At 37.5% G+C, this 25,149-nt stretch overlaps 1 protein-coding gene across 2 annotated transcripts in view; it reads right to left on the reverse strand.

The window, feature by feature from the left end:
* Positions 1-813: 813 nt before the first annotated feature.
* The window catches only part of tnpo3 (transportin 3), a 35,614-nt gene continuing 11,278 nt past the window's right edge, over positions 814-25,149 (reverse strand). Inside the window, exons 6-23 of one of the 2 annotated variants that reach the window (XM_062994649.1) lie at positions 24,468-24,643; positions 24,234-24,372; positions 23,445-23,591; positions 21,934-22,041; positions 20,739-20,830; positions 20,487-20,626; positions 15,682-15,873; positions 13,603-13,694; positions 12,643-12,707; positions 12,076-12,136; positions 11,829-11,969; positions 10,037-10,153; positions 8,517-8,611; positions 7,575-7,731; positions 6,936-7,103; positions 5,445-5,554; positions 4,915-5,007; positions 814-1,473 (exon numbers count right to left, since the gene is read on the reverse strand). In XM_062994649.1, the coding sequence (XP_062850719.1) occupies positions 4,947-5,007; positions 5,445-5,554; positions 6,936-7,103; positions 7,575-7,731; positions 8,517-8,611; positions 10,037-10,153; positions 11,829-11,969; positions 12,076-12,136; positions 12,643-12,707; positions 13,603-13,694; positions 15,682-15,873; positions 20,487-20,626; positions 20,739-20,830; positions 21,934-22,041; positions 23,445-23,591; positions 24,234-24,372; positions 24,468-24,643 (2,061 nt within the window). In that variant the 3' untranslated portion in view covers positions 814-1,473; positions 4,915-4,946. Of the gene's footprint in view, positions 1,474-4,914; positions 5,008-5,444; positions 5,555-6,935; positions 7,104-7,574; positions 7,732-8,516; positions 8,612-10,036; positions 10,154-11,828; positions 11,970-12,075; positions 12,137-12,642; positions 12,720-13,602; positions 13,695-15,681; positions 15,874-20,486; positions 20,627-20,738; positions 20,831-21,933; positions 22,042-23,444; positions 23,592-24,233; positions 24,373-24,467; positions 24,644-25,149 lie in introns of both variants that reach the window. The other variant, XM_062994648.1, reaches the window with a different exon arrangement.

Here is a 25,149-nt window from a genome sequence, read left to right on the forward strand (position 1 = left end):
AGTCGTGAAATTTCCTCGCTACTAAATATTCCAAAGTCGACTGTCAGTGGTATTATAACAAAGTGGAAGCGATTGGGAATGACAGCAACTCAGCCACGAAGTGGTAGCCACGTAAAATGACAGATCGGGGTCGGCGGATGCAAGGCGCATAGTGCGCCAACTTTCTGCAGAGTCAATCGCTACAGACCTCCAAACTTTGTCGCCTTCAGATTAGCTTAAGAACAGTGTAGAGAGCTAATTTATTGTGTTTTACCCTACAACGGTTGTATGTCCACTATGGAATTATGATAATACCAATAATATTAATATTATATAATAATTTACAAATGTGTAAACGTTTTAAGATGGAGAAACTAAACATGAAGTCTATACGGAAGTTTTTGTAAAAAAGGTATAAAATGTAGAAATGCAGACAGAAGCATCTCTGTTAAGTCACGTTGGATTTAAAGTGGGAACAGTCAATGATTAAATGTTTATAATAAATTGACTATGGACTATGATCTTAACTTCTTTAGCATAATTAAAATTTGCCCTAAATAAAAAAGCCTGTCTGTCCACAAGCATAAACACCATGCCCAAGTGTTAAATAAACCACCAGGATCTGCTCAGCTGTTTGGATATTTAAATAACCACACCCACCCCTAATCTAACCTATGTATTTGTGTGTGTGTATCTGAGAGAGAGGAAAGACCTGTTACAGGAGTTGCTTTACTTAAATGAAATCTGGTTAAGCAGGTTGACAGAGGAAGAAGGGGGAAGTGATTGGACACGATAAGCTGTGGAACTGTGTTGAAATGATGCTCATACAAGGTCTTTGCTCCTCACCTCCATTTAGCTTTTATTGTTCATGAAATGGCTACACACTGCAGATGGGATGTGCTGCTCTGTATGCCAAAACAGGTGGAAGAACAAAATTCATATAAATCAGTCTCTCATTTTACCTTTATGTGGCAAGTCGTAAAAGTCCTCCAATGTTAAAAAGGTCATTCAAATTTCCCAGCATTCCCCTTTCACAGTCATCTGTGCGCGAGTATCCTATCTTTCATTTCTGATGGCATGACAGCAACAATTTAAAGACATGTCCATGAAAATAAATCTCTCAATTTCTCTGTTTAAAAACGTACAAGTCTTTTTCTACAATGCATTATGAGTTGCAACCAGGCACATCCTTGATTTCAATTCCTGTTTTGGCAAAGACGGGTGTAATTCTTGCTCTCTTTCCCCAACAAGATGACTTCTTGTTTAAGCCGTAGGAGCACTGGCCTAGCAAGGGAGCAAAGGGAGTTTTTCCTTTTACACCCTTGATTTTTTTCCTTTCACACCCTCGATGCCATGGTCACCCCAAAGTTACGCAGCGTCCCAACAGCTCTTCACGGTGCACGCACAGTCCCACCCGTCCATTAATATCTCAAAAGCAGTCAATCTTGAGCTCCTTTGCAGTCGTCTCAATGTTTGCAAACAAAAAGATCTGACCTATGGGGGCGGGAGAAAACATATAATCAAGTAACACATACACACATAGTTAAGTAACACTTTGTAGCTTTATAACTACAAGAATATAGTCAAATGGTTTAAGTTTATAGGAACACATTCCAAACTGTAGTTTTTTTATGCATTTGATTGTTTTGTTTGTTTGTTTATTAGGATTTTAACGTCATGTTTTACACTTTGGTTACATTCATGACAGAAACGGTAGTTACTCATTACACAAGATTCATCAGTTCTCAGGGTTATTTCGAACACAGTCATGGACAAGTTTGTATCTCCAATTCACCTCACTTGCATGTCTTTGGACTGTGGGAGGAAACCGGAGCTTCCGGAGTAAACCCATGCAGACATGGGGAGAACATGCAAACTCCACACAGAAAGGACCCGGACCACCGCACCTGGGGATCGGAACCCAGGACCTTCTTGCTGTAAGGAGACAGTGCTACCCTCTTAGCCACCGGCACCCTTTATGCATTTAAAGGTAAAAATCCACATTTAGATTTTTAGGATTCCTTTTTGAAATGTTGTTAAAACTTGAGTTTACTCATCACGCGGGCATGGAAAACATCATGCAACTGTTGTTCTAAACATTAAAAATATAAAGTTAAACATTTTCTATATACAATCTCAAATCAGGAAAAGTTGGGACAGTATGGAAAATGCATGCCTCTGTCCCAATTTTTTTATGTGATTTGATGCAGACATTAGCATTCGAACTGGCCAGTGAAAACATTGAAAATCTTTTCTTTGTACTTTCGTCAGTGAAATAAAGGTTCAAGGGAATTAACAAATTACAGATTCTTAATTTTACTGCCTTTTGCAAAATGTCTCAACTGTTCTGAAAACAGAGTTTGTATATATGCCACCTACAAAACAGTTACTTAAAACAACAACAAAGTATATAGTAAAAGAATTACGCTTCATAGTGATTTTATGCTGCATAATATTTGAATGTGACCATTTTCTCTTTAGTGCTTTAGGCAAGGAACTTTGCTTCTCTGGTGTATATAATTATATATCTACATCTACAGGCAAAAGTCAGTATTTAGAGTGACCTCCATTGGCACTAAGTAATCTTCAGTTTTCTGAAGTAATCTTCTAGTGGATTGTACCAGGCTTCTTTCAGCACTTCACAGAGTTCTTTAGATTTAGATGTATTTCTTTCTTTGTCTAGGTGATCCCATACTGCCTCTATAATATTCAGGTTTGGACTCTGTTTAGGCCAGTACATGACAGTCAGTGTTTTATCAGCTGTTTTACTTTCCAAAATATGATTTCACTGCATTAGCAGTGTGCTTGGGATGATTAAACCATTCCCAATCAGGCGCCAACACCACTGGCAGGAATGCAGCTCAAAACCGAGACAGACACTCCACCATGTGTTACTGAAGGCTGCAAGCACCTATAATTCCAGTTCTATCCAACTCAATTAGACTCAAATATTTTACACTTGGATTCACCATTCCATATATTTGGTCTTCATTCTAATCTTTGTGAGCTTTAGCACATCTCAGCTTTTTCACCCTGTCCCTCTTCCAAAAAGACCATTCCTAATCGAGCTTCTTCAAACAGTAGAAGGATCAACTACGCATCCCAATGCAGCTGCCAGGTGCTGAGCCAGGGTCTTGCTGGACGTCTCCCACTCTTTTAAGGAAAAAAAACTCTGAGAAACTTCTCTTCAGATTTTTATAACAAAATTTGTTTGCTGATTTCCCTTTGAGAGTGGCCTTGATAATGCAAATGATGATTTTGTCTGTCAAATTCTGTGATTTGGCATTTTGAATAGATTGATGTGATTAAAGTTGGTATTATACATACTAGCAAGCTCGTACAACAGGTGTATGTAATGCTCAAGCATGTCTAGCACAATCCTGGTGTAACAGACCTTTTTCACAACAGTCATTTTAACATGAAATAGTACAGCAAACATAGGTTTAAGAGAGCCAGCTGTTCCTGCTGTTACTCAAGTGTAAAAAGAGGTCACACTAAATACTTGCCACTTTAGCCTATAGAAGCTGTTTTTTTATTACATAAAAATTCTCTGGTTGCATTCTAATTAAGAGACTGGAAAATAATTATAGCTGGTCATTATACCATTGCTAAAACAATTCTAATGGTGGCTTAAGCTTTTTGCACAGTATTGTATGCATGTATATACACTGATCAGCCATAACATTAAAACCACCTCCTTGTTTCTACACTCACTGTCCATTCTTTGGGTGGTGGATCATTCTCAGCACTGCAGTGACACTGACATGGTGGTGGTGTGTTAGTGTGTGTTGTGCTGGTATGAGTGGATCAGACACAGCAGCGCTGCTGGAGTTTTTAAACACATCACTGTCACAGCTGGACTGAGAATAGTCCACCAACCAAAAATATCCAGCCAACAGCACCCCATGGGCATTGTCCTGTGACCACTGATGAAGTTCTAGAAGATGAAACAGCAGCAATAGATGAGCGATCGTCTCTGACTTTACATCTACAAGGTGGACCAACTAGGTAGGAGTGTCGAATAGAGTGGACAGTGAGTGGACACGGTATTTAAAAGCTCCAGCACAACACACACTAACACACCACCCCATGACATTGTCACTGCATTGCTGAGGATGATCCACCACCTAAATAATACCTGCTCTGTGAGGGTCCTGACCATTGAAGAACAGGGTGAAAGCAGGCTAAAAAAGTATGTTGAGAAACAAATGGACTACAGTCAGTAATTGTAGAACTACAAAGGGCTTCTATATGGTAAGTGGAGCTGATAAAATGGACAGTGAGTGTAGAAACAAGGAGGTGGTTTTAATGTTATGGCTGATCAGTGTATAAATCACAAAACGAAAGGCAGGCAGGACTAGAAGAACTAGTCAGGACATCAATTCAACACAGGACATGTCAATCACCCTACAATATGAGCTTGTATACTGAGGGGCAATTTAGTGGCAAACTAGAATTCTGCATGTCTTTGGTGCAAGGTAAAAGTCCTTAAAGAAAAGATGGTACTACAAAGTCTTTATAGTGAAAAATTGTACATATTTGTGTTTTTTTTATCCTGACATTGAGGCCGTCTCTTAAAAAATATTAAATATTATGTTAACATGGTACTGATAACATTACTGATGCTGCTAATATGACATACTACTTAGTACCCTTATGTAGTTAAGGACTAAGCTTAAGCTTATATTTCTGTAGTGTTTTTTGCACATGCATGGTTGTAGAGAACCATAAGAGATCTTATAGAATATACAGGCACTGAATAACCTGATTACCAAAAATGTATATCCTCAGTCAGTTTAGTACTATTTTTCTATTTTAGGAAATCAAAAGTATGCTTTTTTATGACCGGATAAATAATCAAGGCAACTGTCAAAATCCTGTGATAATTGTTTATTGCGCATGGGAATGTGAACAATGCGTTAAGCCTCTACTTACCTAACACTGCAGCATGTGTGGGTTGAACCCAGCTATCGGTAAAGCCTGGTGAACTCCCTCACAGCCCAGCACACCTGCTTACACTCCTCTGCACTGAATACAAACAAAACGGAAGAAATGATGCTAGGAATTCTTAATGTGTGGGTGAGTTTCACCTGCCTTTCTGTTACAGGGAAAATCCTAATATGAGCTGCATGCATTGTCATTGTATGTGTCAGGGTTGAGTAAATTATGAATTTGCGTGTCAGGGCCAAATCCTCATCTGGAGACCAGGTTGAAACTTGCCCAGTTTGCCTGTGCTTAATGCTTGTAAAGACCTGTTTGGAACCAGAATGTTTCTTTACTCTTGCAACATGCTGCTGCCAAAGAATGATGGCAAACAACAACTGAGCCCAGGACCAAATGAGTCATAAGCCTATTTATAGATAATTAAAACCCAACCACACACACTGCTTTACATTTGCTATAGTTGCCATAGTCTTTGGGTATATAGGCAGATGCATGCAAAGGTGGCTAAGAGTTAAACTTACCTTGTCACCTGCTTGTGGAAGTCTGTGAGCTGTTTATGAGTGACAGTAACAGCTCCAGACATCTCCTTCGGAAGGCCTTTTAATGCAGCTTCGAGCCACCGGCAAAATGTCTTTGCAGGGACAGAAAAACACTTATTTAACTTCATCACAAAAGCAGAGAATTCATATTACGTGTTAGATTTTAATAAGTGTGTTAGATTTTAAAGTATCTTAAGTGGCACCTAGTGGTCAAGTAGTCTATCACACCCTTAAGTCTATTACACCACACAGGCCTGATATTACAGTATCTATTTAATGTGATGGCTTAAAATCAGACCAAATTTGTCACATTTTCCAATCCAGTCCATGGATGTTTGGTTGCTTTGATAAGCTAAAATATACAAGATTAACTACACCGATTAGGCATAACATTATGACCACCTTCCTAATATTGTGTTGGCGCCCCTTTTGCTGCCTAAGCAGCCCTGACCCGTCGAGGCATGGACTCCACTAGACCCCTGAAGGTGTGCTGTGGTATCTGGCACCAAGATGTTAGCAGCAGATCCTTTAACTCCTCTAAGTTGCAAAGTAGGGCCTCCATGAAACAGACTTGTTTGTCCAGCACATCCCACAGATACTCGATTAGATTGAGATCTGGTGAATTTGGAGGGCAAGTCAACACCTCAAACTCGTTGTTGTGCTCCTTAATCCATTCCAAAACCATTTTTGCTTTGTGTCAGGGCGCATTATCCTGCTGAAAGAGGCCACAGCCATCAGGGAATACTGTTTCCATGAAAGGGTGTACATGGTCTGCAACAATGCTTAGGTAGGTGGTACGTGTCAAAGTAACATCCACATGGATGGCAGGACCCGAGGTTTCCCAGCAGAACTTTGCCCAAAGCATCACACTGCCTCCGCCAGCTTGCCTTCTTCCCATAGTGCATCCTGGTGCCATGTGTTCCCCAGGTAAGCAACGCACATGCACCCGGCCATCCACGTGATGTAAAAGAAAATGTGATTCATCAGACCAGGCCACCTTCTTCCATTGTTGGTGCTTTCAGTGGTGGACAGGGGTCAGCATGGGCACCCTGACTGGTCTGTGGCTGTGCAGCCCCATATGCGACAAACTGCGATGCACTGTGTATTCTGACACCTTTCTATCAGAACCAGCATTAACTTGACCCTGTCGTTGGTTTACCACTGTTCCTTTATTGGACCACTTTTGGACCACTGCAGACCGGGAACACCCCACAAGAGCTGCAGTTTTGGAGATGCTCTGACCCAGTCAGTTTGCTCAAATCCTTATGCTTGCCCCATTTTTCATGCTTCTAACACATCAATGTTGAGGATAAAATGTTCACTTAATATATCCCACCCACTAACAGGTGCCATGATGGAGATAATCAGTGTTATTCACTTCACTTGTCAGTGGTCATAATCTTATGCCTAGTCGGTGTATACTAGATACACTATAGATACAGTCCCTCCCTTGGTTGTGATTAAAGGACTTACCGGCCGGTCGAACATCATAATCTCCCAGAGTACTTCAGCCACATCAGGCAATGTGTATGAGGGCAAGCAGAAACAGCAGGTGTGTATCAACTGTGTTACTAGCTGCTGTCCATGCTGCTGCATGGCCTGACCGATCAGACGTTTTCGCAAATCAAAGTCCTCTTCATGCTAAGAAAAAGGAGATAGTTTTCTTTTATACTTGGCAACTTGACCCTGCATCTTACTTAAATTCATTAAAAATCTCATCTTCATTATAACAGTACATTATAAACAATATTTTCCATAATATTCACAACAATTTTGAGGCTGTGATTCTACTCAACATTTCATATCTATACTTCAGAATAAGATGCTCTTTATTTATACAAGCATTTGCATACATAGTTTAAATACTGTTTATAAATTAAACTCAAATATTTAAGAAATGTGTGTTTATTAATTATATTTCAAGATATGTTTATGGCCCCTGACCTTCAATAAAGCTCCACCCTGCTTAACGTGGTCAGAAAAGCAAAAATGTTTACAAATCTTTCAAATTCAATAATGTATTTGTACTTTTTACAGTGGCTTTTAAATTTGAATACAAAAAGACGACACTATTAATAAGTTAAGAACTACTGTTACACACTGGTTACTTACGTCATTAGAAACACCTGTATGAATAAGATCTCTAACAAACTTCATCACACTGCAGTTGGCATCTCTGTGGTCCAGCGCTGTTGCAGCGATGGCGCACTGCAAAATGTGGACAATGATGGTGCTGCCTAACAACGTGATAGGACTGCGCTGGACAAACCTAAAAGAGGCAGAAAAAAATAGACAATTAAGTTAATTTTTAACAACACTCACAGTGTTTTAAAAAAATCAAAAAGTTTTAAAATCAGCTTTTTGCCACAGTGGACAATTACGTAATAACATCAGTAAGGCTATTTTAACATTCAAATAAACATTAGACTGATTTGTGTTCTTACACTCTTGCTCTATTAGACTCTATTTTTGCTACTGTAAGGAATTGTTTATTGTGGAAGCACTTCTGTAAGTTGCACTAAGTAAGAGAATCTGCTAAATGCTGTGAATGTAAATTTTAAATACATTTTAGTATGCGCCATATAGATTTTTAAATATTGGTCATACATACAACTGATAATTGTAAGTACAAGTTAAGTTGTTAAGTTGCTAAAATCTGGGTAAAGTAAGCAGGACAAAGGTGAGTAGACATGTCATGTTTTACACACTTTGGTTACATTCATGACAGAACAGGTAGTTACTGGTTACACAAGTTTTATTGTTCAAGTCTTTAATGCCAAACACAGTTGTGGACAATTTTGTATCTCCAATTCATCCAACCCACCCAGAGACAGGGAGAACATACAACTCCACACAGAAAGGGCCCAGACTGCTACACCTGGGAACTGAACCAAGAAACTTCTTGCCGCTTGGTGAGTAGACAATATGCAAATTGTGCTGCCCAGAACTTAATTTCATTCTCTACAAAATCAGCCTGTCTGATACAATGGATTATAAAATAATGTCAAATAAAATTTGTCCTGAAATCTTGCAACCACACACAAAAAAAGTTACCTGGTAGCAAGTCTAAACAGGTCATCGACTGTGTCAGGGTGGTTGCGTAAACCATTAGGCTGCTCCAGCAATTGGAAGGTGGGCATACAGAGAGCCTGTCAGGAAAAAAAAAAAAAATCACAATTTATTACAACCAAGCATTTACAATTCTTGAAGCATTTACAATTCTTGAAGCATTTACAATTCATCTACAATTCTTGAAGCATCTACAATTCTTGAAGCATCTACAATTCTTGAAGCATCTACAATTCTTGAACCATCTACAATTCTTGAACCATTCTTGAACAATTAATGCAAATAAAATGTGCAGGCTTATGCTACTATTCAAATATTGTTGTTAGAAAATCCATTGTTGTAAGTACTTGCTACAGTCAAGTTATGTTTCTAATGATTGTTTTGGGAAACCACAAAGCAAAAAAAACACATGCATGTCACCATAAGCCAATCCACATTTCTACACTGAGCCAAAACCTTCGCCTATAAGTTGTTGCAAATGTTGATAAATTTTCAAAATTGTTTTTCTGTTGGACACAACAAGGTTATTTTACTTCTTTAAAATATTGGTTCCCATGAAAATCATTTGTGTTTCCGCTCAACAGCAGCAGACAACAATATTGTAACACAAGATAAGTAGTTTTTTATCACTGAGGACAGAATTGTAATTGCTTGTATCTGCTAAGGGTTATATACTGTGTGATTATTTGCTGAGTTTTCAGAGAAGAACTGGAAAACCGAAGCTGTAAACCGAAAAGTGCGCGAACGTTTTACAGCATAGCGCAACTTCGAGAACTGGTGCTCAGCCAAGAGGACAAACCTCAGAGCCATGGGTCAACATGTCTAATTTCTAAGGAAACTGGGCTTGGCCAATCATTCTGAATTATTCATCATAATCTGATGCTGCAACAGTGAAAAACTGTAAAAAATTGTTCAATAGATAGTCTTATTTCTTCTGGATTAAAAAAATTACATAAATAATACACTATACAAAATTTACTGAAACAAAGAACTTGCCCATGTTTATAAAACTGAAACTAGTTTTTTGAGTTTGCATGTAGGTATGGGGTTAGAGTTGTTTAGCTACACTAAAGAATATATCAGAATCTCTATTATTCGCCAAGCACCAGATGTACCATTTCTTGGTGTCAACATATATACATCTAATGAAATAAACACTATATATAAACATAGAATAAAAATAGAATAAACAATACAGCAGCGACAAGACAGTACAGTATCAGACAAAGTGTGCAATGAAGTTGTACAGTGCACTGAGACTTCAAGTAAAAAATAGATAAGGGAAAATGTGGGAGGCATGTGTGATGTGCAGCATGTAAGATAAGATAAGATTTATTCTGTTAAAGTGGAGGGATGTGGGAATAGTCCTTGTTTAGTATAGTAATGGCCTGGGGAAAGAAGCTGTGGAGGTAGCGGTTAGTCCGAATCTTTAAGGCTCTCACTAATCTATTTACATTATAAATACTTTACAAAGAAAGTTACACTAATGTGTGTGTGAACAGTACCTGTAGCATGTCCAGCAGGCCTTGCCTACAGCCCTCCTCCATGCCATATTCATCCACCAGGATACTACCCAGGTAGAGAAAGCATGAGTGCGGGTACACCTGGTACACACTCACCATCTAAAAAAAAAAAAAAACATACAACCATGGTAATTACAAATAGTCACACAATCAACAAAAGCTCTCAACTTTATACACTTCAAAACATCACGACTCTGGTGGGACGTTAAAAATTATTCACCATGCCTACAGTTGTACCCCCTCCTAAGAAAGTGTGTCAGAAGCTATAACTTTAATGTATTTACATGATTACTATTACACATTTAAATTCTACAAATAAAGAAAAAAAAGATTAATTACAGTAATCATTTGAACCATAAGGTGCATTATTCCCCAGTAAAAAGGTTGGGGCGTGGCTGAAAAACCAGACAAAAGTAATTGCTTGGAGCTGTAACTTAATCCAGAGAAAAAGTCTTTTCAGGACAGAGTAAAAGAGGAAATAAACACTTGAATTCAACAAGTTGAGAATGGTTTAGTTACAGACAACTAAATTCTTTTCATAGTTGAGTGGCTTTTAGACATAATGGGACAGATCCTCTGAGTCAGCAGCGAAGATTTCCCAGAAATTTCAAAAAACACAATTAAGCCCATTTGGGAACAGCCAAGCCCCAAATTTGATAGGGGATTTCAACTGGACATTAAATTATTTGTATTGTGGCAGAAATACTGCACTGCTTGGGCTAAAATATGATGCTTGTATTTTGTTTTGGCACATTCTAAGCACCACAGAGTAAAATGTAGTGCAGCTGTGAGTTAATTTCAATTCAAGCAGATTTGTATTCAGTTTTGACACAAATTCAGAATTTCATTCGTTTAAATGCAAACCTACATGTATTGGGTTTTTTTTTCTGTTAAGAGGTCAAGCAACGTTAAATCAGTGCAAGGGATCTTTTACTTTTCATTTTGGAACATTATCAACACATTAGTCCGACTTCAACACAGCCTCGTCTGCACTGTATTTAACTTTCAGTGAGGCATACATGTTCGAAGCACTGCATGTTGGAAAGCAAAGAAAGCTGTGCCTTGATTAAACTTCACAGTCAACTGTATACATTTCTGACACAAATTTAGCACCTTTTGTTTTAAAATGCAAATCTCTGTGTATTGCACCTAGTAAAAAGGTCCATGTAAAAAGAATGTAATAGAGGTTTTGCTTTTCATTTTTATGTTATGAAAAACCAATGACACGTACTGCATTTCACAATTTTTCCACTATCGTAATTGCACTTGTACCTGGCACTAATTCCTCTCATTAATTCCTGGTCATAATATTTATATTTACATTATTTTTGTATTTATTTAGATGTTTTACACTGTGTTTACACAATGGTTATATTCACGTCAGGAAAGGGTAGGTTATATTTTTATTAGTCTATAGCCATTGTCAAGCGTTGGTTTAGTATGTTGTTTTATATGCGTTCTTTTAGACCATTTTTTTTTTTCAATAATTTGAGGATTGTTTCTACTTTGTCTTGGTTAAAAAATTGTCCATAGTTTTAGGTATTGCTTTACATTGTCATTCTCGTAAGTATTTGGGGCATTCAGTCAGTATATGTTTATTTATATTTATGTAATTGTTTTACACTATGGCCATGTTCACCATGTTAAGCTGTTTTAATGCAGTAAGGCATAAAACCCTGTTGAAACTTGATTATATTTTCCATGGAACTGTAAAAGATGGTAAGTTAACAAGTAGCATTGTCTACTGATGTTCAGTTATCAATCATTTCCACACCTGTGTGACAAGTGGCTGCAACAGGGCTGCTGAGCCTTTTCCCACACAGCGCACAGCAAACCTCAGGCAACGGCAGCAGCGTTCAACAATGCGATTGTCTGCCTGGTGCGTGTTCAGCGTCTCTGACAACACAGGCCAGATCTGAAAAGAGCAAAAATGCAATATGGTCAACTTAGTCAGAATAAAAAGGAACAGTTAACACTTCATGTTCATCAAACAAGGAATAGATCAACATGTGCGGTTTTACCTCTTGGATGACTTTCTGACAGGGATGTGTCTGTCCGGTCTCTACGATGGGATTTGTGTGTCTATAAGAAGCAAATAAAGAGACAATAAGGCAAACGCACTAGAGCAGTTTACATGTAGGACTAGTTTGTATAGAAATAAACCAAGCTTATTCCATGAAGTGCATTAATTTTATTTTTAAAAAAATCAAAAATACGCATGTGGTTAATTAAGCTTTATTCACTGTAGTAGGACCCTTATATGAAGCTAATTATTTTGTAGCAATGTTTAAAATTATAGTGTAGAAAATGGTCAAGTCAAAATGCTAAAAAAAATGCCAAATAATAGTGTAATAACAGTATCATAATAATACAACCAGGTGTGTGTAAAACAGACTGTTTTCCTTCATTTATTTCTCATTCATTTCTTATTTCTTGGATGTGACATTAGTGCTTTTACTTCCCCAGTTAAAGGATGAGTAAAAAGGCATCTTCCAGTTTTTGGTTGTAAATATATTTATACTACAGTAGACTCTAGATAACATTGCAATATTTAACACAAAATCTTGGTGTTTTTAGTGTGGATTTACCTGAAGATAACAGCCAATCTGTCCAGCCATACCGTGGGATCTGCTGATTTCCCATTATTTGAATTCTGAGACAGCAGCTAAAACAGACACTCACACATTAATCTGAACAATGGCACCACCATGTGTGTAAAAAATAATTATACAAGTGCCATTTTTTATACTGTGGAACATAGAAGAGTTTTTCATTTTGCAAGTAAAAGTAAATATTTTTGCCCGAGTTAAGTAACCACTTTTCAAAAATAAATAAATAAATAAATAAATCACTTCACAATTAAAATGTCAGTAATGCCAAATACTAAGACAGTGAGAATTCAGCTTAATATTTCAAAGATTCATCTTTTCACTTTAATTGCTGCGCTGATTATATAGTTCTGTACATCACGGCACCTGTTAGTGGGTGGGATTTATTAGGCAGCAAGTGAACATTTTATCCTCAAACTTGATGTGTTAGAAACAGAAAAAATGGGCAAGTGTAAGGTTTTGAGCGAGTTTGACAAGGGCCACATTGTTATAGACGACTGGGTCAGAGCATCTCCAAAACTGCAGCTCTTGTGGGGTGTATCAGTATCTATCAAGAGTGGTCCAAGGAAGGAACAGTGGTAAACCAGCGACAGGGTCATGGGTGGCCAAGGCTCACTGATGCACGTGGGGAGCAAAGGCTGACGAGCTACTGTAGCTCAAATTGCTTGAAGAGTATTTTGGTTCTAATAGAAAGGTGTCAGAATACGCAGTGCATCGCAGTTTGTTGCGTATGGGGCCGCAAAAGGGGGACCAACACCATATTAGGAAGGTGGTCATAATGTTATACCTCATCGATGTATAAGTAAAACATTACAATAACTTAAAAGAAAATGCAAAATAAAAGCTTTTTCACTAGTGATCTCAGATTTTTAGCTTCTAGCATGTTTTATTACATCTAGCATTTTTATACCATTTGGCACCTAGAAGACAGACACACACCTTTCTTAAGGCCATGACCTGCACAGCACACAAATCACTTAGACACTCTGCTATCTTTTCCAGAGGAAGTCGAGCCAGAACTAGGGCTGTGCCTGAAAGAAAAAAAGAAAAATAAAGTACACAGACATACCTAAATCCATCATACAAGTTCTCACTAAACCGAGCAAGATACATACAGCCACAACATTATGTTGACATTTTTCAATAAAGTTGTGCCACTGCAACCTTGATAATATTCCTGCAAATGTACTGAAGCGGTGGAGCACAAAAATTTTTATATTCATTGTTCTGTTATATTGATCAAGGCTAAATGACTGGAGCCGATTTGCGATGACCCCTAAATGTAAGGGAAAGTGTAAACAAGTAGGCCCAAACCATGCAGGTAAAATATTATTTATATTATTATCTGCATTTATTTTGAGATTTAAACTTTAATTCATGGCATGTGTGTGCAATGCTGTTTTCACTTGATCAGTGTTACACCATTTTACAACTGTATGCCACACACACAATCATCCAAGCTAAAGCCTTTTGTGAACTATCTTTCCTAGACCAGCACAAAAAATACAATAAAAATAATTAGTCAACTCTATATGCAACATCCCATATTAATTTTGGCATGGAAATCAACGCTTGTGTTGCATGTGTGGACAAATGAGGTACTAGACGATTTATTCCAATTTATTTATGTCTGTTAGCTAGGGGTGGGTTTATAAAATCGATTTTTCGATTTTAATCGATCTTTATTTGAACGATCCGATATCGATTCATATAAATGCGAGATCGATTTTTTAAATACGCCCCTTTTTACGGTGCACACGGAAATCTATTACTATTGATACCCCCTTTAATTTCGCGTGACCAGCCACTGTTTTTTCATGCAACGAGATCTGACCTGCACATCAGTTTAGCATGGCAGAAGCTCAAGTTATGACCACTACACAACTTTTTGCACTGATTTTCGCTCGGCTCTGGATTCGGGAGGAACTCGGTGTTCGCTCTGCGATCAAAACTCGGCTCTCAATCAATGTGAGAAACAGCGAGGGGAAACACAGGGGAGAGGTTGGAAACAGGTGGTGGAGCGCAATATAGTTTCTATCAGAATACATCAGCACACACGAGATCGTTCTCTACAAAACAAAATATTTATTAACCTCCAACTCACTACAGAACGATCCATGCTGCTCGTGTTGCCAAATCCACTCAGATTCATTTATTTCATCAGCGCACAAACTTTGATTGCTCGCTACTTGTTGATGTGCATGTTTGGACGTGGTATCATTAAACCTTTCATCACTTCTCACGTGTGTTTTCGTGACAAAACGTAGTTTTGGAGACCAGAGAAGCTCGCCTGTGATTCCCCCTGGTGATGGATGGTGTAGTGTAAAACTCCCCATCGCCGATCAGTCGTGTAGTGTGAACATTAGTGACCACGTGTTAATCAGAGTGTCGTGTAGTGTAAACTTGGCATAAGCTGTACAACAGCCAGGTGTATGTTTACATTACATTTACAATGTTGTAGCATGTCAGACAAATGGAAGAAAACAGTAACATTCATTTTTTATTATTATTTCATTTGTCTGACATGCTACAACATTGTAAATGTAATGTAAACATACACCTGGCTGTTGAATGTTACTGTTTTCTGTTTTGGATTAATTATTTATGTAAACAAAATACACAAATATTTTTAATAATGAGTGTTCTTTGTACAATTATCACATTCGTTCTCTGAACATCTGTACATATGTAAACAAAACCTGTTAATGTAACTCAAATATGCCTAAATGTGTTGAATCGAAATTGGATCGAAAATCGAATCGAAAATCGAAAATCGAAGATCGAATCGAATCGGGACCTGGTGAATCGGAATCGAATCGATCCAGGAAATTGGTGGCGATACCCAGCCCTACTGTTAGCTACTAATACCCTTTCAGTGAAATTATTTAAATATTGCCCTTGCGAGAAAACTTAGGACTTATCAGTTGAAACAAAGATGGTACATGGTGAAGAACTCTAAGCTTTGAAAAGAGCACTCTCTGTAAACAATATATGTTTAGGCATGAGTGATGACCGTACCTTTGAGCAAGCCAATCGCAGCTTCTGAGCTCAGGGCAAAGGAATCGAGTGAACGAGCAATTTCCAACAGGCCCTGGAAGTGTTGTTGCATGTGCTCCCTGCACACTGAGCACAGGTTGTGGATGGCCTTAGCTGCCACAGAGGCCAGTGGCTTCTCCCGTAGTGCCTTCATTAAATAGTCCAGCACAGGATCTAAAACAAACAAAGCCTTGAGTTAGCACCATGTTTAGAGTTGTTCATTGTTGTCGGTCAATGATAATTTGCCTAAAGCCCTCAGAGCACTACATTTTGCTCTTTTTTTAAAGCTACAAATTTAAATAATGATCAATGCTTGTCTAAAATAATTTTACTATTAAAAATACAATGTAAACAATTTTACATACTGGTCAGATTTGACCATTGCGATTTATATAGCTAATTCTGTGGTTTGTTCATTACTGGTTGTTAAATATATGCACAAATAAATAATGCCACTTCCCCCATCATAAAAGCCTTGTCTTAAATGTATAGTGTTTTCTGCTTTTCAGACGAAAGGATAAAAAAAACATAATTATTCAGTTGACTGCATTGCTTTTCCCACACTTCTAAAGTCCTCCCTTAAGCACATATATAAGATTAATTACAAAAGCTTATTCAACTTCAGTTATTAGGTGAAATTAAATTGGATAAAATTTAATTCACTTTAAGAGTCCAAAATTGTAATAAACGCCTTATGGCAAAAAAGCAGTGTCAGCCAATTCTGATGGCTCACATTAGTAGTAACATGTGTCTAACCTATAAAACCTATTAAAATAAGTTTTCCGTATTAATTCCTAATACCTTTTCTTAAGTTAATTTGTACAAACCCCATTTCATGTGTAATTTGGTAATTCTCTTGAATCTTTATTTAATTGACTATTTTTTTTACAGATCAAGTTCATGGTAGTGTGTTAATATACTATTACTATTAGAATTGGATTCCTGCAACACACTCCAAAAAATGGGACGGCAGCAAAATAACAGTAAAAGGTTGATAGAATATGGAAAGTACAGTTTTTGAAACATTCCACACTAAGCAGGTGAAATGGTAACAGATGATGGCAGCATGATTGGGTATAAAAGGAGGATCCACCAACCACCAAATAATACTGGTCTTTCACCACCTATCATATAAAATATTGTGAAAAGATTCAGAAATTTAGAAAAAATATCAGTTCATGTAGAGCAAGAACAGAAAACACCACAGTGCATGACCTTCAAGCCCTCAGACACCTCATGCTAACGTGATAAATATAGCCACATGGATTCGGAAGTTACTTAACACAATTCTCTACTGCATCAAGAAATGAAACCTGAAATTCTATTACAGAAACAAAAGCCAGACATCAATTCTATGCAGAAACACCCCTGTGTTGTCTGGGCCCAAGCTTATTTCAGATGGACTGAAAGACAGTGGAAATGTGCACTGAGGTTAGATGAGTCCACATTTCAGCTTGTATTCTGGAAAAAGGACAATAAAATCTCTGTGATTAAAAGGACCATCCAGACTGTTATCAGCAAAAGCTGCAAAAGCCAGCAACTGTCGTAGTATGGGTGATTTGCATGTGTATGAAAGTACCATTGATGTGAAAGTACTTATAGGCAACAGTGTTTATGAACCCATGCTGTTGTAGTGTGTATAGTATGAGGGCTGGCATTGTCTTGTTGCAGAGTGTGTGTGTGTCTGACTGGTCTGCCACTCCTGATCTGTTTCCTACTGAAAATGTATGTTGCATCAGCAAGTAGAGAATCAGACAATGGTGACCTCGGACTAATAAGAAACTGTCTCATATTAAACAAAAATTTACTTGCATAACTGGAAGAAAAAAAAAAAAAGAATTAGAGACCCTCAAACTATTTAAGTCTCAGTAATAGGAAATCTGAGGTAACGCAGTGCCTAACATGCCTCATGTCACATTTTTTAAGTATTACAAAATTTGAAGAGCTTTGTTCCTTGTCTTTTTTTTAAATAAGGTGGTAGAAGTCTTCTGGTGTTGTCTTGGGGAACATCTCTACCAGAGACTTCAGACCCGACTCGGACTCGTTTCAAATGACTCAGACTTGCAAAAAAATGACTCGTAAACAACAAGAGTTGCTAGCGTCAGCATGTGTTAACATTAGTTACGTGTGACAAGTTCAAATTATTTGAACATTTTCGTTACCTTTAGATTGGAATCTCACTTAAAATGGTGGAATACCCTACGAAGTGCACTTGACAGGAACAACTGGGATGAATGGATCGCTCCTATAAAATTAACGCTAATGGCTGAAAGACCGCTTTCTGAACCAATTAGATCTTCTGATTTTAATTTTTAGTAAGAAATGCTGTTATTTGCATTTATTCAGTTTGCGTCACAAAGATGATTGTCAATGAAACGCTTGATTTCCTTTCTAACTAGTTCGTGTTTTACTTCACAACCAGGAAAAGTTTGGAGGTTTTTAATTATAAGCACACATTTACAAAATAACAGATTATATTCCTAATGGGACAACACGGTTATAAATTTAATAGCATCTGGAAGAACATAAGCTAAGGTAAGCAGTGGTTATGATTTTTTGCCGTGTTTTGGATTTTGGCCACTCTGCCATGATTTATCGCACGCTTTTGTTTTGCAATGAAAACAAAACATATCAGTTTAAGCTTTTAACTGGTACCTTCTTGTTATGGAAATTTGGACAATGACTAGGAAAGTAAAGGGACTAAGTAAAATGGCAAAATACAGTTGCTAATCTGTTGTTTTTTATATGAACTTACATATTATTTGTTTATTTTACATTACATTTCCAATATACACTACCGGTCAAAAGTTTTAGAACACCCCAATTTTTCCAGTTTTTATTGAAATTTATGCAGTTTAATGTCTTATTGTACTCTGAAATGAAGACATAGAACAAAAAAAGTTAAAAAAATAAATCATGGAATTAATTTATAAACCAAAATGTATTATAAAAGTTTGATTCATTAAAGTAGATACCTTTGGAAGATAAAACAGCTGAACACACTCGTGGCATTCTTTCTACAGTGAAAATTAAATATTCTTTAGAAAGGTTTTCCCAACTCTGTTGCAGAAGTTCCCATAAATGTGTGGCACATGTCCAGTTAATCCCAAACCAGCTCAATGGGGTTTAAATCTGAGACTGTGCTGGCCACTCCATGTTTTCAAGCTTACCATCTTGTTCTTTTTTCCTAAGGTAGTTCTGGCAAAGATTGGACATAAATGTTTTGGGTCATTATCTTGCTGTAGGATGAACCCCTGACCAACTACGTGCATCCCAGAGGGTACTGCATGGTGCTGCAGAAAGCTGTGGTAGCCGTTTTGGTTCAGGGTGCCTCTCACTCTGTACAAGTCACCGACCCTGGATCCAGCAAAACAGCCCCAGACCATCACGCTTCTTCCTCCATGTTTGGTAGTTGATGTCACACACTGAGGAACCATATTTTCGCCTACTCTACGGCATACTAAAAATCCTGCGTGATAAACCGAAGATTTCAAATTTTGATTGATTAGTCCATAACCAGTCTTCAGTAGTCCATTGGCAGTGTTCCATGGCCCAGGCAAGCCTTTTGTTCTCATTCTGACATCTTAGCAATGGCTTTCTTGCTGCAACTCAACCTGTCAAACCTGCAACTCGAAGTCTTCTCTTCACAGTTGAAACTGAGACTTTCTTACTATGACCACTATTAAGCTGTGCTTGAAGCTGCTGAAGCTGCCGCCTACCATGCAAGCTGTTGACTCTTAGAAACTTGTCTTCTAATTCTGTTGTGGCTTTGGGTCTTCCAGACCTCTTCCTGTCAGAGTTTCCCCCAGTTTCTAAGTGCCTTCTGATGATGAAGGAAACTGTACTCACTGACAACTTGATTTTCTTCGCAATTTTTCTATAGGAAAGACCTACATTTTTAAGTGTTATGATGGTCTGTCTCTCTTCCATTGTTAATTGCATTTTTCTTGCCATTTTTATAGCAACACAATACTTTCTGCAGAACAATACTGTTCAAATAATGCTCACAAGGGTATGGTACCACAGTGTGTTCCAACACTACTTTAATGCAGACAGAGGGGGTTGTAAGCAATCAAGAAAAATTGGAAGACCCCTAGGAATTGGCAGCACCAACTTTAAAGGCTTGATCAACCTCCATTGCTTCAGAATAGCTTTAAGTTGTTAACCCATTTTTTGTTCCCTGAAAAAGGCCATTTTTTATAATGCTGAAATGTACAGTACATTATTTTTCAGTTTAGGGTAACCTTACTTCTTTTTAACCTCTGGCAGTTCAGTACTTACCTTTGTACCATTTCAAGCTATTCATTGGACTTAAACTGCTTGAGTTTTAATAAGAAAAACTGGAAAAATTGGGGTGTTCTAAAACTTTTGACCGGTAGTGTATGTTTTGTGTATATTATATTGACTCGTGACTTGACTCGGACTCTAGTCTAAAGACTTGTGACTTGACTCGGACTTGTATTTTGTGACTTGTGAACAAGTACATCTATAAGATGAATGATGTGGCACTAAATATGTTTATATTTACAAACTACAATGAAACCGACCACTGAAATGCTGCAAAGTATTGTCAGTTAAAGATGCACAAGGATAAAAAAATATATATATTACGGATTCTGCTCATTACTGCATTTTACAAAATGTCCCAACTTTTCTGGAAATGGGGTTTGGAAATTTACCTACCCAGTATAATATGCAAATGATTAATACCGTGAGCAGACATAAGCAACAATATGACCATTGTAGCAATTGTATGAATGCTGTAATTCTGACAAAGCTGTGCTCACCTAAGAAGCGAGGATTGCGGTCTATAAGTTCACTCATCTCTCCCACCAATTCAATACTTGTGTAACGCACAGCGATGTGCACAGTCTCAGGGAGAAGCACGACCTGCTCCAGCATCTCAGTCAAAGTTTGATTATTCTCACTGCACACACATCAAGGAGGAGACATTTAAGATTTACAAACATGTTGGAAACATGCATTAAAATATCTTTACCTGCATAAATAGTGTAAAATAATATATTCTGAACACTCACGGATCTATACTTTTGGCAATTGAAGCCATGATGAAGAGCACAGCCTCTGTCACTTCCCAAGGTGGGTTCCCGTCTTTCAGAGTAGAGTAAAGCTGCATGAGAGACACAAAATTAGAAAAGCTCTTTTATTTATTAGTAGTTTCCATGCCTACTATAATTGTATTGAACAAGGATAAATGTCTATTGAAATTAAAGATCCTATTGAAAGATCCTCCTGACTAGCACACAATTTTCACACATGTTCTGTACAAAACTCATGACAATTCATGACAACAACTGGTACACAATTAGTGTTTTTTGTATTTTATGTAATTTCTCCCCTTTTTCTCCCCCTTTAGCGCGTCCCATTGGCCGATTGCGTCATGCTTCCTCTCCACCAATGCCGATCCCTGCTCTAATTGAGGAGAACAAAGTTAACCCACGCCCCCTCCGACACGTGGGCAGCAGCCGTATGCATCTGATCACCTACACTTTGACGAGTGCAGTGCAGCTCAGCATTGTGTACGGAGAGACACACCCTGAGAGCACTCTTTTCTCATCTCTGTGCAGGCGCCATCAATCAGCCGGCAGAGGTCGTAATTGCACCAGTCATGAGAGAGAGACCCCAACTGGCTTAGTCCACCCATATCTGAACAACAGGCCAAATAGTTGTTCATGTGGCTGCTCAGCCTAGCCGACAGGCAGAGCTGAGATTTGATACAATGTATTCGAGATCCCAGCTCTGGTTCCAGCGTGTGTTTTTACCGCTGCGCCACCTGAGCGGCCTGGTCTTTCTACTTTTAATTCTAGGTAGTAAATTGCATGTGGTTAAAAACTTAAGTTTGACAGTGATATGGGGAGAAATAAACTCCCACAAACACACCAGCAATGAACATCAATGTCTACATGAACATAAGCTTATATTTACATAACAGTAGTCTATTTTTAAAATATTGTTGTGCTCAAGTAATACTTTTAATATAAATAGGGAAAAAGACCATAATTTATATTTTGATTGTAATATTTTGAAAAAATTGCCAAATTTTAACTTAAACCACCTTAAAACGCATTTCATACAAACATAAAAACCTCAAAACAGTGAGGAAATAAACATTGTGCAGGAGCACATTCTATCCACTGTCCAGGTTAGTTTTTGTAAGCAAAAGAAAAAAACTAAGCCTAGCTCAGCATAACATTGGCTATGAGATGCAACTACCTGAAAGAAACACTCCATAGACCCCACAAGAAATATAACATCCTTGACAAGATCGGACACCCTCAGTCTGAACTCTCCAAAGTCATCTGTGTCTTCTGGGATTCCTTCCTGTAATTATAACAATCAAATAATTGGCAAATGTTTTATTTGATACAAAACACAATATTTTGGGTAATGGATCTACATTTAAATCTTAAGAAAAAAAATTTTTTCATTTAAGCACAAGTACAGTGTAGTTTGGTGATGTTCCTGTTCAGTTATTACAATTATGGTATGGAAGTTGGTAAGTATCTTAAGCTAAAATTGGGTGTCTCTGAGCAGCTCCAAAAGACATCTGCTCAGGACTCAGCTTAGCACCAGCCTGCACTATAAAGCCATAAATCAGCTTTTCAAACAGAGGTCAGGTTACAGGTTTTTTTTCCAGTAGGCAATATTACAATTAAATTTTAGAATTAACATTATAACAAATATAAAATTTTAAATAAATATTAATATTGAATTTTAGTATAAAATATTCAATTTCTAGTACTGAGTTTGGTATTATATGTACATTTGAACCTGTACAGGTTTAGCAAGGGTAATAAAACTATTCAGTGCAAAAAAATCCAAAACTATTCAGTGTAAACACAAGGTATAATAAAACTTGAATTAATATATTCATTTCACCCTAAAAATGCACCTATACTGGTTTAACACTATTAAAACTTTTTTTGAAACAGTCTAGATTGTCCTTTTTGTCTTGATAAAGAAAACTTTCGCAGCAACATGAGGGTTTTACATACTATATAATCTGAGGATTCGAAGATCATGCATATTCAATAGTGCATATCATGCATATTCAATAGAAGATCATGCATATTCAATATTCAATAGATCATGCATATTCAACAGAGATTTCTTCAAATTCCCTGAATCTTTTAACACTATTATGTATGGTGGATGGTAAAAGAACTGTGTTATTTGCAATACTGTGTGAATAAATTTTTAACTAATGTATGTAATGGTTGGTTTGGAATATAACGCCATGTTAAACACATTCTAAACAAGGTCTGTGGTATTTTTCTTCTAGTCTGCAGGGTCGAATAAGATCTGATTTCCCAGGGGAATAATGTGTTGTGGGGGTTCTGTGCTATTATGTTTGGGCTTAGTTTTAGGTGTTTTCTGTGTGGTTTAGTTTTAGGTCTTCTATGTATGGTTTAACTCTGGTTTGAGTCTTATTCATTTACAAGCAGGGATGGGTCCAATTTAGAAATATTACTATTTACAGTCCAAAAAACTATATTAAATGCCTTCGGAAAACCTTCGTCACTAAGCACACTTTACACATTGTTTTTAAAATTAATAGACGCAAATAGGGAAAAGGACCATTTAATTATTACCAAAAGCAAAGTTCAGGGAACTGATGCCTATTTCATTTACATGTTTACTATTAATAATCACAATAAGACTGTTAGGAGTACATGACAGACACAAATTGATATGTCATGGTGTGAAACAACAATTGTGCTTACATGGTCTGGGTCCAGCTGGCAGTGACGTGCCAAACAGTGCAGCAGTCTCTGGATGTAGGGTCGGAAGACGTTGTTCAGTGTCACATCATTCGACTTGTAGAGATGTTCCCCCAGTCGATACCAGAAATTAAATGAGATTTCTACCACCTTATTTTAACAAGAAAGTAAGAACAAAGCATTTTAAACTCCACAATATTTAAAGGTTAGTATTGTGTCTCAAAACGTGTGTAGAATGTGTTAACTATTGTATATTAAGTATTTTTAAAAAGGCTTAGCTAGGTGAAATTATCCAGTAATAAAACAATCATGAAGAGACACATTTACACACTCCATCATTTTATAAAAAGATCTCTATGCCTAAATGTTGCAAAATATTTTTAACACACTAACAGCTATAAGATAACTACGTATACATTTGTGCAGTTTACAGTGCAGTTCTTTAGGACAAATGTAAAATATGCATTAGTCAACAGTCAAGGCAAAGGCAAGATTTATTGATAATAAATTCTTTAATATAAATTAGTGTTGCTAAATCCAACTTCTTTGAAATATGTTGCACCCATCAAATTTAAAATGAGCATATCTGTAAGATATTGACTTTTGTTTCTTGCAGGTCAAATTCAATTTACCACTCACTGCTTTCTGTTTTAATTAGCATTCCTTATACTATTGAGGCATGCACTTAAAAGACAAACGTTTGTTACTTATTCTATAAGAAAAATGAACACTAATTGGGTCAAATGCAGAACACAGAATAAGTAATGTGTGAGTGGTGATTGCAATACCTACCTCATACTGGGGGTGTCCAGCACAAATAAGCAACAGCTCCAGGGGGCGCAGGTCCCCCATACCTTGTCCAGGAGTTCTTACTGTGATTTCCATAAACGTCTCACACAACTCAGTAAAAATTCGGCAGTAATTTAGCACCCTGCATGTGTATGTAAGAATAAAATGACATAAAAAATTACATACAATAATTAGAGCCAAATGTAAAGCAATGGTGTCTTGTGTATGTTACTTTACTTGTCAAGATCCTCCCGAGCCACAGCCATATGGTAGGCTGTTTCTAGTGTCAGCACACCCTGGAAAAGCTGCATGGCAAGAGCCACATGTGTGTCTACATTCTCAATGGCATAGAGGGCTGAGCACACACAATCGGATGCAGCTTCGTGCAGGTTGGTGGAGGTCTCATCCCTTTGCTGGCATTAGTGAAACAAGACAAATAAAAAAAACAACCTAAAAACACCAGCTCACAAAAGAAAATAACATTAAAGTGTGATGGAAATAATTGTCTTGCTGAAAAGTTCAATTCAAAGATTTCATTTCACCACAGAAGGCGTAACATTCCTCCTCAAAATGCCTGGGTATTCTATTAATTGCAGATCATTTTAATACTGGTAATGAGGTCAATTTGTCAGCAAAAGGCATCAAACCCTTCTGCGTATGGGGCTGCGTAGTCACAGACCTGTCAAAGTCTCCCTGCTAACTTTTGTACACTGTTAAAAGCACCTACAATGGACATGCAGGCATGAGATCAGAACAGGTGGGCACGTGTACATCAATTACCCTTATAAGAGATGGCACCAGAGAGCACTGCAGGATGATACACCTTGCAATTTAAAAAACCTGCTGGTAACACCCTGGTACATGATACCACAAGACTCCTTCAGGTATCTTGTGAGGTCTAGGTGTCAGCAGCTCAGAG

Source organism: Trichomycterus rosablanca, chromosome 1 (assembly GCF_030014385.1).
Source record: "Trichomycterus rosablanca isolate fTriRos1 chromosome 1, fTriRos1.hap1, whole genome shotgun sequence".
NCBI classification, from domain to species: Eukaryota; Metazoa; Chordata; class Actinopteri; order Siluriformes; family Trichomycteridae; genus Trichomycterus; species Trichomycterus rosablanca.